The 13,753-nt window shown below is 45.1% G+C and overlaps 1 protein-coding gene across 1 annotated transcript in view; it reads left to right on the top strand.

The window, feature by feature from the left end:
- MLANA (melan-A) overlaps positions 1–13,753 on the top strand; it is a 64,263-nt gene that overhangs the window by 43,282 nt on the left and 7,228 nt on the right. The window contains exons 4-7 of the mRNA XM_081263257.1: positions 2,376–2,688; positions 5,696–5,854; positions 7,586–7,687; positions 12,512–12,608. Coding sequence (XP_081119383.1) covers positions 7,611–7,687; positions 12,512–12,608 — 174 coding nt within the window. The 5' untranslated portion in view covers positions 2,376–2,688; positions 5,696–5,854; positions 7,586–7,610. The remainder of the gene's footprint in view (positions 1–2,375; positions 2,689–5,695; positions 5,855–7,585; positions 7,688–12,511; positions 12,609–13,753) is intronic.

Here is a 13,753-nt window from a genome sequence, read left to right as displayed (position 1 = left end):
TGGTTTTTTTTTTTTTTTTTTTTTTTTGCCTGAAACTGTTAAAATTTTCGTCTGTTTAAAATCTGGGGGCTGTTTCCAGGTATTTTAATGTACCAGTAGGAAGGCAGAACTGAGCAGGTTAATGAGAAACCCAAATGTCCTTCTTAGTGAAACAGAGTCAAAGTCTTCAATCATAAACAGTCATTGTTCCTAAATACAAAAACTAAAGGAATCTCAAAAATGTCCTTAGAAACCAGGCCTTGTGGGATTGTAGGTTTGGTCACTGCACAGGGAAGGCTGGAAAAGTGCCTCCAGAGGCAGAAGGGAGGCCAGCGAAGAGTATTTAAGGTGTGTATTACTGGAAAACATCTTCCTAACCCCTTTAGCTCTTTAAGGCTTCGGAGCAAACAGGGAGGCTTGCAGACCATGGCTATCACCCCAGGTGTGGCCCTCAGGGCTGCACTCAGCCTGTTCCCTTCTGAGTCCTGCATATGAGAGGAACTGCCCAATGGCTGAAAACAGTGATCATGCCTTTCATTAAACCTTCACCAAGCCTTCAGAGCAATACCGATCAAACATTGCCGCAGTCTGGCTGGGCACAAATCACGAGCCACTCAAGCAGGAACAAACTTTATTTCCAAACTCCACCAGCACACTCCCCCGGAACTCTCCCCAAATGCCACCCACGCGGCTCCTCCAGGAACACACCACACACCAACCGGAACTCCCACCACTGGAAGTTCACCAACCAAGAGAACTCTTCAGGAATCCCCGCAGAGCTCAACCAGAACTCAACGGGAACTCCGCGAGAACTCAAAATTCTCATCTTAATGGCTCGCTGGCGTCACCTCTCAACCACTACTTCTGGCAAAAAAGCCATGCATCATCCTGACTCGGATGTGGCCCTCAACAAAACATAGTGGTGATTTAATTGCCACTCCCTTTCTTGTCCTTGGAGCTCCAGCCACGGAGAGCTCCTTTCAGTTCCCCAAACCCACTGGGCATTCCATGCCTCTTCCTGACCTCACCTCCTCATCCTCACCCCAAGTTGTGACGGATGAATACATGTTTATCCTCCATCTGGAAGTGCTCCCATATCACACCTGGTGAACCCCTGCTTATCTTTCCAGACTCCAGGGAAGCCTTTCTTCCCTTGAGTTTTCCTTGCCTCCTGCCCCCACTGAGAAGAAGTACCCCCCAACACACACACACACACACACACACACACACACACACAGCCTGGGAGGACTCAGGGTGGCCCCAGTATAATCTGATAGCACAGCGAACATTGAGGTTGACCCCCCAGTATCTTCCCACTCCAAAGGTGAAGATGCCGTTCTTCTTGATAGTGACTACTCACAAGTGGCCACATAGTTTGTGCTTTTCTCTGCCCACCTGAACAGCCTTGAGAATTGGGTCACATGCACACATGAGCCAGCTTCTGTGCACATGTGTCAAGTGGAGGCTGGTTCACCTGCAGCAACGTTCTTACTGGAGTGGGAACTGATGGAGCCCTCCCTGCTCCTTCTTGAGAAGGAGCCAAAAATGAACCCAGCAGTAGCTGCTTATCACACAGGGGCTCAGACCCAGGAAACAGATTTGGGGTCCCAGCAGGTGGAAGAAGATGCAAGACACAATTAGGATAGTAGACATACTTTATTCAGAGGTGGTAACAGTTTCTAACCTCCACCCTCAGCTTTAGCCCCCAGCCAGGTCCACTTTAGTCCCCTATTTAGCCCATAGGCCTTTTTTATCTGCAGGCCAAACAAAGAAGATTTGTGCCAATAGGTTACACAAAAGGGCACATACTCACAAGTTAATGTTTATGACCTTGAGTGTGTGTGTGTGTGTGTGTGTGTGTGTGTGTGAGTATACTGAATCTGAGTGTTCTGGCCTTGACTAACCATAACAGAGCCAATTCCCAGCCCTGGCTACACACTACAAATAGCATAGCCCAACAGAAGGGAGGCAAAGGAGCCTAACTACAGCCATTTGGGGCCTACCCAACACTGCTTCTCTTGCTTTTGGGTGTTTGGGGGGTGGAAGACAGGGGTCTGTTGTCTTCTAGTTGACCCCAGGCTGCAGGATTTCCTCATTAGGCTCCACCTGGACAGCCTTCTTTCTGCTCTCTTCTCTAATCTCTCCCTCCCCACCATCAGGCCTCTCTGAGGTCTCTTTCCTCCACAGGCAGTAACTAACTTGTCAGCACTTACCAGTGGTCATGAGCTCCCAGGCTTGCCCGCCAGCCCTTTCCAGCTGCTTCCACTCATAGGAAATCCACAGGAGCACTAGCCATTCTCTAGCTTCATTTACTTGCCAGGCACTGCATTAGATGATTTATATACATTACTTCATTTAATTCTCATGACAATTCTGTAATTATTCTTTATTCCCAGTTTGCCGATGAGGATGCTGAAGCTCACAGGAATGAAGTAACTTGCCAAGATCACACAAGTAATAAGCAAAGGGAGCTGGGATTCAAGGCAGCATAGGGAGGGAGCATTGTTGCAGCCTCACTCACACAGAGCTGCCTACTTGCCTTCTCTGCTTCCCAAGCGCCAGCTCTGTTCAGCTTCTACAAAAGGTCTCAGCAGCATCAATCCACATTGACGGCAATGGCTCTGGGGTCTGCTCACAATCTTGTGGAGGGAACTGAGGGTTTCTAGCCCCAAGGAGGATGAGTAAAGAGAATTCTGGCCCTTGAGCACTGTAAGTAGGATGATTTTGGAAAAAATCAGATGTCTCCAGACCCTTCATGAGATGGGCCTATGATGCAAGGGGCACTATGCCCACTAGGTGGCAGTAGAGAACCAGCAGTGGCCAGCAAGGTACTAGGGTTCAAGTTCTAACCCTTAGGCAGGTGCAAGGGAATGTAATAGTGGTCTGAGCTGGGACCAAGCGGTAACAGATGACCATCCATCTCATAAGAATAGTTCACTCTGGGGCTGGGGATGTGGCTCAAGCGGTAGCGCGCTCGCCTGGCATGCGTGCGGCCCGGGTTCGATCCTTAGCACCACATACAAACAAAGATGTTGTGTCCACCGAAAACTAAAAAATAAATATTAAAAAAATTCTCTCTCTCTCTCTCTCTCTCCTCTCTCACTCTCTCTTTAAAAAAAAAAATAGTTCACTCTGTTGTTAAGCATGTTTGGTGTCCGATACCATACCAAGCACTTGATAAGCATTATCTCTTTGAACCTGGGAATACTGTTAACCCCATGGTTTGGATGTATATGCTGAGAATTTCAGAGGTTCCTGAGTTGCCCAAGATCCTGCAAACTGAGGAGATGCAGTTCAGGCAGGTGAGCTAGAGCCGCTTCCAAGGACAGTTCTGCCAGGGAAGGAAAGGCAGTCATTTGCAAGTGTTGAGTGTGAGGCAGGTAGGACCTGGCTTGGGAGGACTGGAGGTGGAGCCTGAGGCTGAGGCCAGTCCAAGGACAGTCAGTAGGAGTCTAGTCAGGGAGAAGTTCTGGGAGCTTCCAGAAAATAGGATGTGGTAGGATTTTCAGGCTGAGGGTCCCAGTGAACCCTTATTTGAAGAATTATACTCAGTTTGTCCTGGTCATGTTACCTTGAAGGACTGGGCACTCAGAAGCCACAAACCACTTAAAGACCCAAAGAGGCCAGGCTCAGTGGTAGACACCTGTAATCCCAGGGGATCAGAAGGCTGAGGCAGGGGAAAGAGAGTTCAAAGCCAGCCTCAGTAAGTTAGTGAGGCACTTAGAAACTCAATGAGACCCTGTCTCAAAATAAAAAATAAAAAAGGGGGGACTGGGGATATAGCTCAGTTGGTAGAGTGCTTGCCTTGCATGCAAAAGGTCCTGGTTCAACTCCCAGCATCACCAAAAAAAATAAAAATAAAAAAAGGCTTGGGGTGTGGCTCAGTGGTTAAAAACCCCTGGGTTTAATCCCTAGTACAAAACAAAACAAACAAAAAATAACAATAGCAACACACACACAAACCAAAGAGATAAAGTTCTGTGAAAGTTCTGTCAGGACTCCCTCCCTGAGGTTAAAAAAAAAATCACTGGAGAGAGGTGTCCTGTGACCAACAGGCTGGGCCTGGACATGGAGCCCTCTCTGAGGAAGGGGTTAGGACAGTAGCCTTGCAGTCTCCACCCTGGAAGGATGCCTCCTGAATCAGCTCCCAACACCAGAGAACTCAAGTGAGAACTGGGACTTCACCTGACTCTGATATCCAGGTCAGCACCACTCTCCTCAGTGGTTGTACCACCAGTCATCCAGGGGTCCAGAGGAAGTGAAGAGTTCAGCCTAGCACAAACCTTGGCCTTCTTAGTTTAGCACTGCAGCCTTCTTTGAAGACTAGCAATCACTACTAGGACTTTCTGGGAGTTACAGGGAATAACACTGAGATTCAGGTTAAAATCGCTCTCTCCAATTCACTGACAGGGGCTTATATTCTTCCCAATTTGCGTACAAAGTCTCCTGGGCCAGCCCCAGTTCTGGGAACCCAGACCAAGTCATGTTCTATTGTTCTGCCTCAGGGCCTTTACACTGGTTGTGCTGAAATGCTTTTCTTTCAGGATTTTTTTTTTCCGCCAGCATTTTTTTTCTGCAAGCCTAGGTTCTTGCAAATGCTGGGCAAGCACACTTTACCAATGAGCTACATCCCCAATTCCTCTTTCTCTATCTTTTCATGGCTGACCTCTTGTCATTTAGATCTGTTTAAATCTTTCCTTCTTTCAGAAAGGTTTTCCTCAGTTTTGCTTAATAAGGATCAACTCTTCTTTTTCTGTTTTGTTTCCCCCGTTACCAAGTCCAGTGATGGCTATTGAAGTATCCAGTTTCCGGTAGAGTGATACTGCAATCACACAGGGCAGCTCCTGTCCACAGACCAGCATAGAAACTGGAAAGGCACAGGATCTGAAAGGAACGGGGTCAGAGGGCTCAAAGAGGGAGCTTTGTGGTCACTTAACTCAAGTTCTTGGCCAAGAAGAACTCTCACATTCCTTAATTCTGGAGGGACTTTTGTTTTGAGGGTCTTTGATGGCCACTTAGCAAAGGTGACTACAGTGTCCCACTGAAACACTTCTGGGATATATACATTTGACTCCCAAGGTAGATTTGGATGTTAAGTGCAATTATCCTGGCTTCAGTCAGATTCATAGTAGGTCATATTCCACCTTGAAAAAGAAAACTTCATCTTCCCTTTGTAAATGCGTGGAAACTCACTGTCCCCACTGGGAAGTTAACCCCAGGTCATCACAAAGAACTCAAGGAGCTCAGCTTGGGAAGTTTTAGAGATCTTCTGATTCCTCTTATTGGATGTGAAAGTGTGGGACTGGATGATCTCTGGATCTGAACTTACAGGTTCTTCAACTCTTTGCGGTAGAGATGAGGGAGAGAGTCTAGGGTCCCCAATTAAATTTGGATTTCAAATAAACAAAAAAATTTTTTTTTTTTTTACTATACGTCCCATGCAGTATGTGGGACATATTTATACTAAAAAAATATTACATAAGACATAGTTATACAGAAACATTATTCATTATTTATCAGAAATTCAAGTTTCACTGGGTATTCTATATTTATCTAGCAATCCTACAGAGAACCAGCATTTAAAATAAATGACTTCCCCAGGCATTTGATGAAGCATTGAAACTGGGGAAAACAGAGGCCACAGTGAGCTGTGGGTTTTTTTTTTTTTTTTTTTTTTGAAGGTGTAATGAAGTCTGTTTCTTTCATGCCAAATAAGCAATTACAGACGACCCCATCAGGAATCCAAACCCGTGACTATCATGGGACTCAACCAAGGCAAAAAAAAAAAAAAAAAAGTTAAAAAGATTAAGAGCCAGAGAAGCAATCTTCACACACACGGCCAGCGAGCAAGCAAAGGACTAGCTCATCAGGGACGGTAAGGACATTCCTTTTCACTGTCATTGTGTCCTATTCTTCCAGAACAGGGCCTGGGAAATGCTGGTGGACCTCTCTGCTGTCCTCATTGCCTACGTGGTTAATTATTAACAGGATTTCTCCTCAACATGTGTGCTTCTCCAACTTCTGGGTATTCACAGTCTCTTCCTAGATTCTCTCTCTGTCCTCTGCAACTTTTGAGAACAGTGATTATTCCTGGAGTGCAGGACAGTCTGCTGGTGACTAGCAGCTCCCTGTCTAGATGAACTCTCCTGCCATTTGCAGGACCACATCTCATATTTGAGTGGGATGAGGCGCATTGGCTGTCCCTGTACTGTTTGTTGAGGCTCTGAGCTTGAGGTATAGATGTACAAAAACAATTTAAGCAGAATTAATTGGGTTTCTTGTCTATAATTTTGAAGAACATTCACCCCTACATTATCCACCTGAGGTGATCAATGAGTTCAACTATAATTTCTTTTTTACTACTGGGAAGGGCAAATTACACATAAAACGCCCCCAGTGGAAAGGAGTCACGTGGGAAAACCCCCACTCTGCTCTCCATTCTCTCTGATGTTCAAATTGGAGCCCATTAATATAACTCTGTGGGGATCAGGACTTTGAAATTCACAGAACAGCGAAAGGGAAGAAAAATACACAATAGTAAGGAGAGAAGTTTCCGTTCTTGGTTTTTAATGAGCTCACTTTAATTATAACCACTGCAGTTCATGAACTTCTTATTTTTCTTTGTATATATTACAATATTAAAAAAATTGTTTTAGGGTTGGGGATGTGGCTCAAGTGGTAGCGCGCTCGCCTGGCACACGTGCGGCCCGGGTTCGATCCTCAGCACCACATACAAACAAAGATATTGTGTCTGCTGAAAACTAAAAAAAAAAAAAAAAAAATTAAATAAATATTTTAAAAAATTCTCTCTCTCTCTCTCACTCTCTCTTAAAAAATTGTTTTAACCCCTATCCATGAGTTGTGAACTAAAGGGAAGCAGAAATTAGTCTAGGTGAAAGGGAAAAAAATTGTCAGACAAAGTCAAGTCCTGAGCTTCCTTGGCTTATTTTGGGTGACGTGCACAGGGCAAGCTAAGACATGTGCGGGGTGGAGTTGGAAGACACTATGCTTGGTTGCTCTGCTTTACACACCCATGGCCCAGCTTGAGCAGGGGATGCTTTGAGAAATACACGTTATCTCATCTTAGCCACTGTCCAGATCAGGGAATGATATAAAATACTAACTCTGGAGAGGTACTAGAAATTATAGTTAAAAAATTATAGTTGATCTCATTAATCACCTCAGGTGGGTAATGTAGGGGTTACTAAGAGTTACTAAAGTCTTGTTTTATTAACCAGTGTCCTAGGTCAGAGAAGGTCGAGAATGAATAGAAATGTGTTTTGTTTCTTTTTGCTATAAGTTTATATATAGAGTCAAATTGAAGACAAATTAAGAGCACCCCCCCCATAATAACTTAGTTTGAAATATTTTTGGCTTTCATGTGAAGTTTCTTCTTCAAGATTAATTTTCCATTAGTGGAAGGGACTTTCTAAAGTCCCGGATGTTAGTGAAAGAAGTAGATACAAATCCTCTCAGAGAGAGAAAAACCAGAAGGTCCCCCTGTCAATTCCCATCACCTGGCAACAATGTCTTTGTGGATCTTTATGAGATATTGCACAAAAACACTTTAGATACACTAAATGATGCCCATGTGCCTCTCTGTTAGGTGCCCTGTGCCGTGACCCTACAAGATGCCACAAGAAGAGGCTCACTTCATCTATGGTAACCTCAGGAAGGGGCACAGTTATTCTTACATTACAACTGAAGAGTAAGTTCAAAACAAGACCCACTACGGTTTTCAACTTGCCAGACTCCTGACTCCACCTACAGAAGCCTGTGTACACATCTCCCTGTGTTTATCTCCCCAGACAGTAAAAACCCTGACAATAAAAGGACACCTTAGGGTCCTATAAGGGGCTCTCTCAAGCTTCTCTTGGGCCAAACAGGAAGGGAGATAAGTTGGATCTTGCTGTTCTTCTCCCCCCCACCACCCAGGCATCTTGCTATTCTTGTCTACATTCTGGGGTCTTAGCTGTAGGTTCCCAAGCTGGAAAACACCTGCCCAGGATCAAGATGCTTTTTCCCTCAAACCTTGTTCTGTCAACTCCACTCAGGCTCCTGAAGGTGCTTTGCAGACAGAATAAAGTTGACTTGCCAAAGAGCCCATGAGGATGAGGTGCAGGTGTGTGGACTGATTTCAGGATGAAGATTGTGGCCATGACCTTTGCATCATAGCCTTATCCTACAGAAGGGTGTTTGGTATTATGAGTTAATTAAAAATAAGTATTTATGTGATTAGCATTTCCAAGTGCTAGGCATTGTATACCAGCCCAAGAGTTAATCTCAGCAAGTGTAAGTGCTGTTAGGGGAACACAGAGGCTGCAGGACATATCCTGTGAAGGGTAGGTGTCCAGGTGGAAGGGTGGGCTCCACCCTCTGAGCAGGGATTCCAACAGGACAAGGAGCCAGACTTTTATTTGGACCATCTTTTATGTGGTCTATTAAAAACTCCCTGCAAATCTCTACTTTTGGAAACAGCTGTTGAAAAATCTTCAACAGACCCAATTATCAGGAACAAGCAACATGAAGAATCTATCAGATACCAAGGAATAATTCAGGCTGGTAGCATTTCCTCTGAAGACCCCAGTGAGAGTCTCTCACTCCCTATATGGTCAATTAAGGAAGGGGGTGGTGGTAATATCTTTCAACAAGTTGTCCCAAGAATAAAAATATGCTCATTTTAGAGTGAAGTGGAGGGTGGAGAAGGTAAATTGCACATGGAATTATTTAGGATATTATTCAGCTACTGTAAGATGACTTGACAACCTCTTCTTTAAAATGTAATTCTGTCTGGGGCTACAACTCAGCGGCAGAGCACTTGCCTAGCATGCATGAGGCACTGGGTTCAATCTTCAGCACCACATAAAAATAAACAAATAAAATATAATTTTGTTAATCTCCCATGTAGTAGTCCAAGTGTATGAAATTCAAGCTGGCCAGCCTCCTTCTCTCTGATTACTCCCCTTGGACATTGCTTTTTCTACATGGTTAGAAACGGTGTGTCATCATCTCTGTGTCTCACTAATAGAAAGGGGGAGATAAAGGGAAGGCTAGGGACATTCCTTTCAAGTGACAGGCATCCACTGCTCACCCACCATGTGGTGATGCTCACCCTATGTTGTGCTGTATGTGAGGAGAGTCTTAGAGAAAATTGGAAATGTGTATCTGGCCATGATGTTGGGATTTAAATCCAGGTTTGTTTGCTTATAAAGCACTATGCTGCAGGCCAGCAGAGGCAAATATTTGCACAGCCCCATCCAACAAGAGGCTAGGGCAGAGATCAGAATGTCTACCGTGAAGCCAAAGGCTGGAGGCTGGAAATTGTCAACTCAGTAGGCTGGAAAAGAGCCGTTTTTTTTTTTCTTTTTTTCTTTTGCTTCACTGTGTCGTCTCTCCCAGCTGGGGAAGCTAATGGCCAGGTGGCATCCACAGCCCAAACAGAATTGCTCTCAGGGTCTAATCAGGAAGACAGAAACCAATCAGGCATTTCAACCTTGGTATAAGGAACTGGTTAAACAGGCGCTGGGCCTGAGGAAGCAAAGGAGACCCAGAGAGGACCCAAAGGCAGGAACTGCAGGAGGCTGCTTCCACCCCTGGGGCTGGGTGAAGAACTGCTCACCCACCCCAGCAGTGGATGCCTGTCACTTGAAAGGAATGTCCCTAGACATTGGATGGGACTATGCAAATATTTGCCTCTGCTGGGAAGTGTGGGGCCGTCGGAACTTGGAACAGAGAAGGGACCCCACAGAAATGGGACCCACAGTTCTGAGGAAGGATTTCTGCTTAGTTAGTCCTGGGGCTTCAGGAACTTAGAGGAAGGGCCTATGGATTAAATGCTCAGACCTCTGTGGTGGGCACTGATCAGCTAGTGAGAAGCGTAAAAGGCCTGGTCCTGGAGTGGCAGAAGTAAAGCTGGTGAGTGGGACTAATGGTGAGGAGAACTGCCTCTGGGGCTATGCTAACTGGAGGGAACACCTGCTTCTTCCTCTTCCAGTCTAGTGGACTCCCTTAGGTGCTAATGGGAGCCAATGAGCAAAAGAGAAGTGGGGTTTGTAGAATTCGACCCCAGCACCTCACAGCAAGCATAGAAAGGTGGGTTTGAAGTTGGGGAACAACAGCTTAATAAAAGGCATATGGAGTTTATTACCATCATCATATAAAGGAGTCTCTGACTGAAGGCCTAAGCTTTCTGTCTTGCATCCTGAACAAAGGACTGATGCAGAGTTAGGTGGATTCTCTGGTAGCTTCCCTGAGAACACAGGGGAGCCTCAGGCTCTAGCCCTAAAAACAAGCGAACAAACAAACAAAAACCCCCAAACCCCATTTGACCTGTACGTGTGGGAGTGGTCTTTGCACAAGCAGAATGCCATTTCCTTTGACATTTTGCTGTCTGTATGAAGGTCAAATGACCAAAGCTCCCACAAAGTGACTTTCTTAACCTCAGTCTGTGTGGGCAGGAACCATTGAGTACATAGAACGTCATGATTTTATGCAGGGTAGTGAAAGACTAATCACTTCTGCATAAGGCCACCAATGTCAGGACTTACCCTCAGCTGACCTCCCCTAAACAGGTGGATGGAGATAGGGAAACACAGACAACTGTACTGTAGCAATAAGTCTCTGAGATTCTCCGAGAATATTTATCCTTCTCTCTTACCACCAGATAGATTGAGGAAGAACAATGTGAAGTAGGCAACCCCAAAAAGGGCTTTGAAACCTCAGTAGATAAGGGATCCCACACTGAGTGGGCATAAATTGTCTACAGAGCTTGCTTTTAAATTAATCTTAGCTAATTCTGCTGCAGGTGGTGGTATCTGGGTGACACTTGGGAACCCTGCTAAGATGGGCAGTGGGTTCTTCTGGTGTTCCTTTGTGTTTTATGCACTCAGTCACCTGGGAATGTTGTGAATACAGCATGACTGTGCATAAAGAGCTAGAACAGAGTTCTCTCTGTTCTAGGGAACATTCTAGGGGAACTCACGGGGTAAAGTTAGAGCACAGACATGCTGGGAATTTGATCAGCTGCCTCCGGTCATGAGAGCACTTTGTACACTCCTGTGACAGCTTCATTTTAGGAGAGAGTGATTTCTGCAGGAAGAACACTGGCTTGGGAGACTGAAAACCTGGGTCTGGCCTAAATTCTAAAGTTCCTTCTTTGGGTGACTAGTGCCAGTTACTATGATTACTGAGTCTACCACTTACTGGTTGTGCAACCTTGAGCATTGTACCAGCCTGATGTCAGCCATACAACAAACATCATATTTACCTCAGAGGGTTGTTGTGAGGATAAAATGAAAGCACATTTGCAGGGTGCTTAGCATGGAGCCAGACACAAATTAGTACTCAATGGATGGATGGTACAGGAGTCACTAGGGTGGTAGTGATGCTGATGCTGAGAGATCTTGATAGGTCTCAGCTTCATGATCTAGAAAATGGGTAGATTGATCTCCATAATTAGGTCAGAGCTTCCATAAGCTCTGCAATTGTGTGGTTCTCTGCATCCCTTTTGGAGATGGACAGGACATGTTTGATACCTCAGTAGCTTGGAGCTGAAGGTGGTGGGGCAGGAGGTACTAGGCAGAACTCTCTCCAGAAGTCTCTGTTTAACCTTGCTTCTCCTGTAGCTGCTCAGTCTCTTGTAGATCACCCAGATCCAAAGAGCCTTTCTTAGCAAGTTTATAGCCACAAGTAACACACAATACTCTCAATTTTGATTGGGCTGTTGTGTGGAAAATCCGGGAGATGCTAGCTAACTGACAATCTTATGCAGGCAGTGACAGCCCCAGGCCCTGATTCCAGTGCCTTCGTGGTAACTGTGGGTCACACGACTCAGGGCCCCCAGGCTGGCTTAATCCCAGATTGGCATTCCATGCTTAAGATCATATCCTTCCATAAGAAACTAAGCTCTGCTCTAGGTTTAGCTTAGAATCCTCTCCCCAGAGTCACAGGGGATGCGGGTAGAGTATGGGGCAGATGTCTTTGCCTCGGGTAGCTTTGTCATTTGCTATCTCTGGATAACCATGGATGAGAAGTGGCATCCACCTTTACAGGGTTATTATGAGAATTAAAAAAGCTAATGCATGTAGAATGTTCAGTGCAGCACCTGACTTATTGTAGATGTTCAGATAGTGCTAATTTATATTTCCTTTTTCTGGACTGAGTTGGGGAAAATGCTTTAAACCAGTCCTGATGAGAAGAAAAGATAATTATGCTCCAATAGACATATTACCCACATGAGGATCAACTGCTAGGGCACTTCCTGTGCCTAGAACTTGGGGGCTTGGGCCATGCAGTTAGCAGTGGTCCTGTGAGTACACACCTGAGAGGCTCCTAGACTGGGACCTGTCTCTGGTTCAGGAGCTGAAGGCCTGGTGGGGGTGCCCTGTGTTGGGGATAGCAAACTGCCTGGGGACTGAGAGGTGCTTCTCTGGGCTATTAAAGCCCATATGAAGAGAGAAGAGTGATTTATATTTTATTACAATCTGAAATAATGTTTCTATGCCAAGTTGGACTTGTCTATCTCTTGGGCCAGGGCTGCAGGGATTGGCTTCCTGATAGTGATCCTGGGAATTTCACTGCTCATCGGCTGCTGGTATTGTAGAAGACGAAGTGGATACAGAAACTTGACGGTTGGTAGAGTTCCCACTGCTGGGGGATCCTTTCAGATCAAGGACTCCTTTTCTGCTCCTTTCTCTGAATTTTTGGGGAAAGGGATAAAACATTCTCATGATCATCTCTAGCTTTGATTCCTGCTTCTGATTAATCTTTCCATACTTTATACTTCTGGGAATTCTTCCTTTCCTTATGCCCAGGCATGAACTCCAATCAGGAACTTGCACAATTTCTTTAGTTGTACTTGAAGCAAACTTGAGAACTTGGCTGCCATGAATAGCTGAGTACTAGTGTTCAATGGGGGCACATAGAAAAGGGCTTGTGATCACCTGAACAGCAGGACATTAGACTCCTCAGATTTACCAGTGCTCTGGGATATTCTCCCTGGTTGTTACTCCCTGTAGTGGACTGCTCCTCCTATCTTGTCTCTTTTACATCTTTCATCCTGGGTAACCTAGGAAATTCCAGGTTCTCCTAACTTTCTTACTACATAGCCTGGGTATCCAAAACCCCTCTGGGCATCAGTGCAATGAGAAGACCATCCTCCTCTCAGAGGTTCAAAGCATCCCTATTTTATTATTTATTTCTAACAAGCTACATTCTCTTTAGGTGATCAATTTGGTTTAATAGTTATCTTTTTCTTCTTTACCCCAACAAACAGGATGCTAATACAACAACCCTATCTGCTCTTCTGGCACTGGGTGCTTCTTCCCCACGAGTGGGAAACATCAACTGAGTCTATAATTGTAATTCTCCCTCTCTTATTAATACACCTGGAAACTTTGGAAAAGTATTGTCTTTACAGAAGATGATGAAAAGTCCCATTCTTTATTCAGTAAAGGTTGTGTGAACGAGTGCAGGATTGGTGCCTGTGGGTCTACAGCTTGGCAGTATGAAGAAAAGGAGGAGAAAGCAAGAAATGCGCCTTCCAACACTTTCCTTCCTTGGCAAGACACTGGGCAGTTTTGTATCTTCTTTTCCCTAATGCCCTTCTTACCAGTGTTTTTCCAAATACAAACCATGAAAAACTGGGCAAATTTGGGGTCTGACACATCACAAGCAGAGCCCTCTAGTTGTGTTCATATTCAGTGGGAAAGAGGAGAAGGTGCTGAGTCTGAATAAGAGGACTGCAAATCAACACTGGATCAGGAGGTTAGTGACA

This window comes from Spermophilus citellus (assembly GCF_964194105.1).
Source record: "Spermophilus citellus genome assembly, chromosome: 2".
NCBI classification, from domain to species: domain Eukaryota; kingdom Metazoa; phylum Chordata; class Mammalia; order Rodentia; family Sciuridae; genus Spermophilus; species Spermophilus citellus.
The sequence above is the reverse complement of the archived record's forward strand: the minus strand, read 5'-3'. Positions and strand labels throughout refer to the sequence as shown.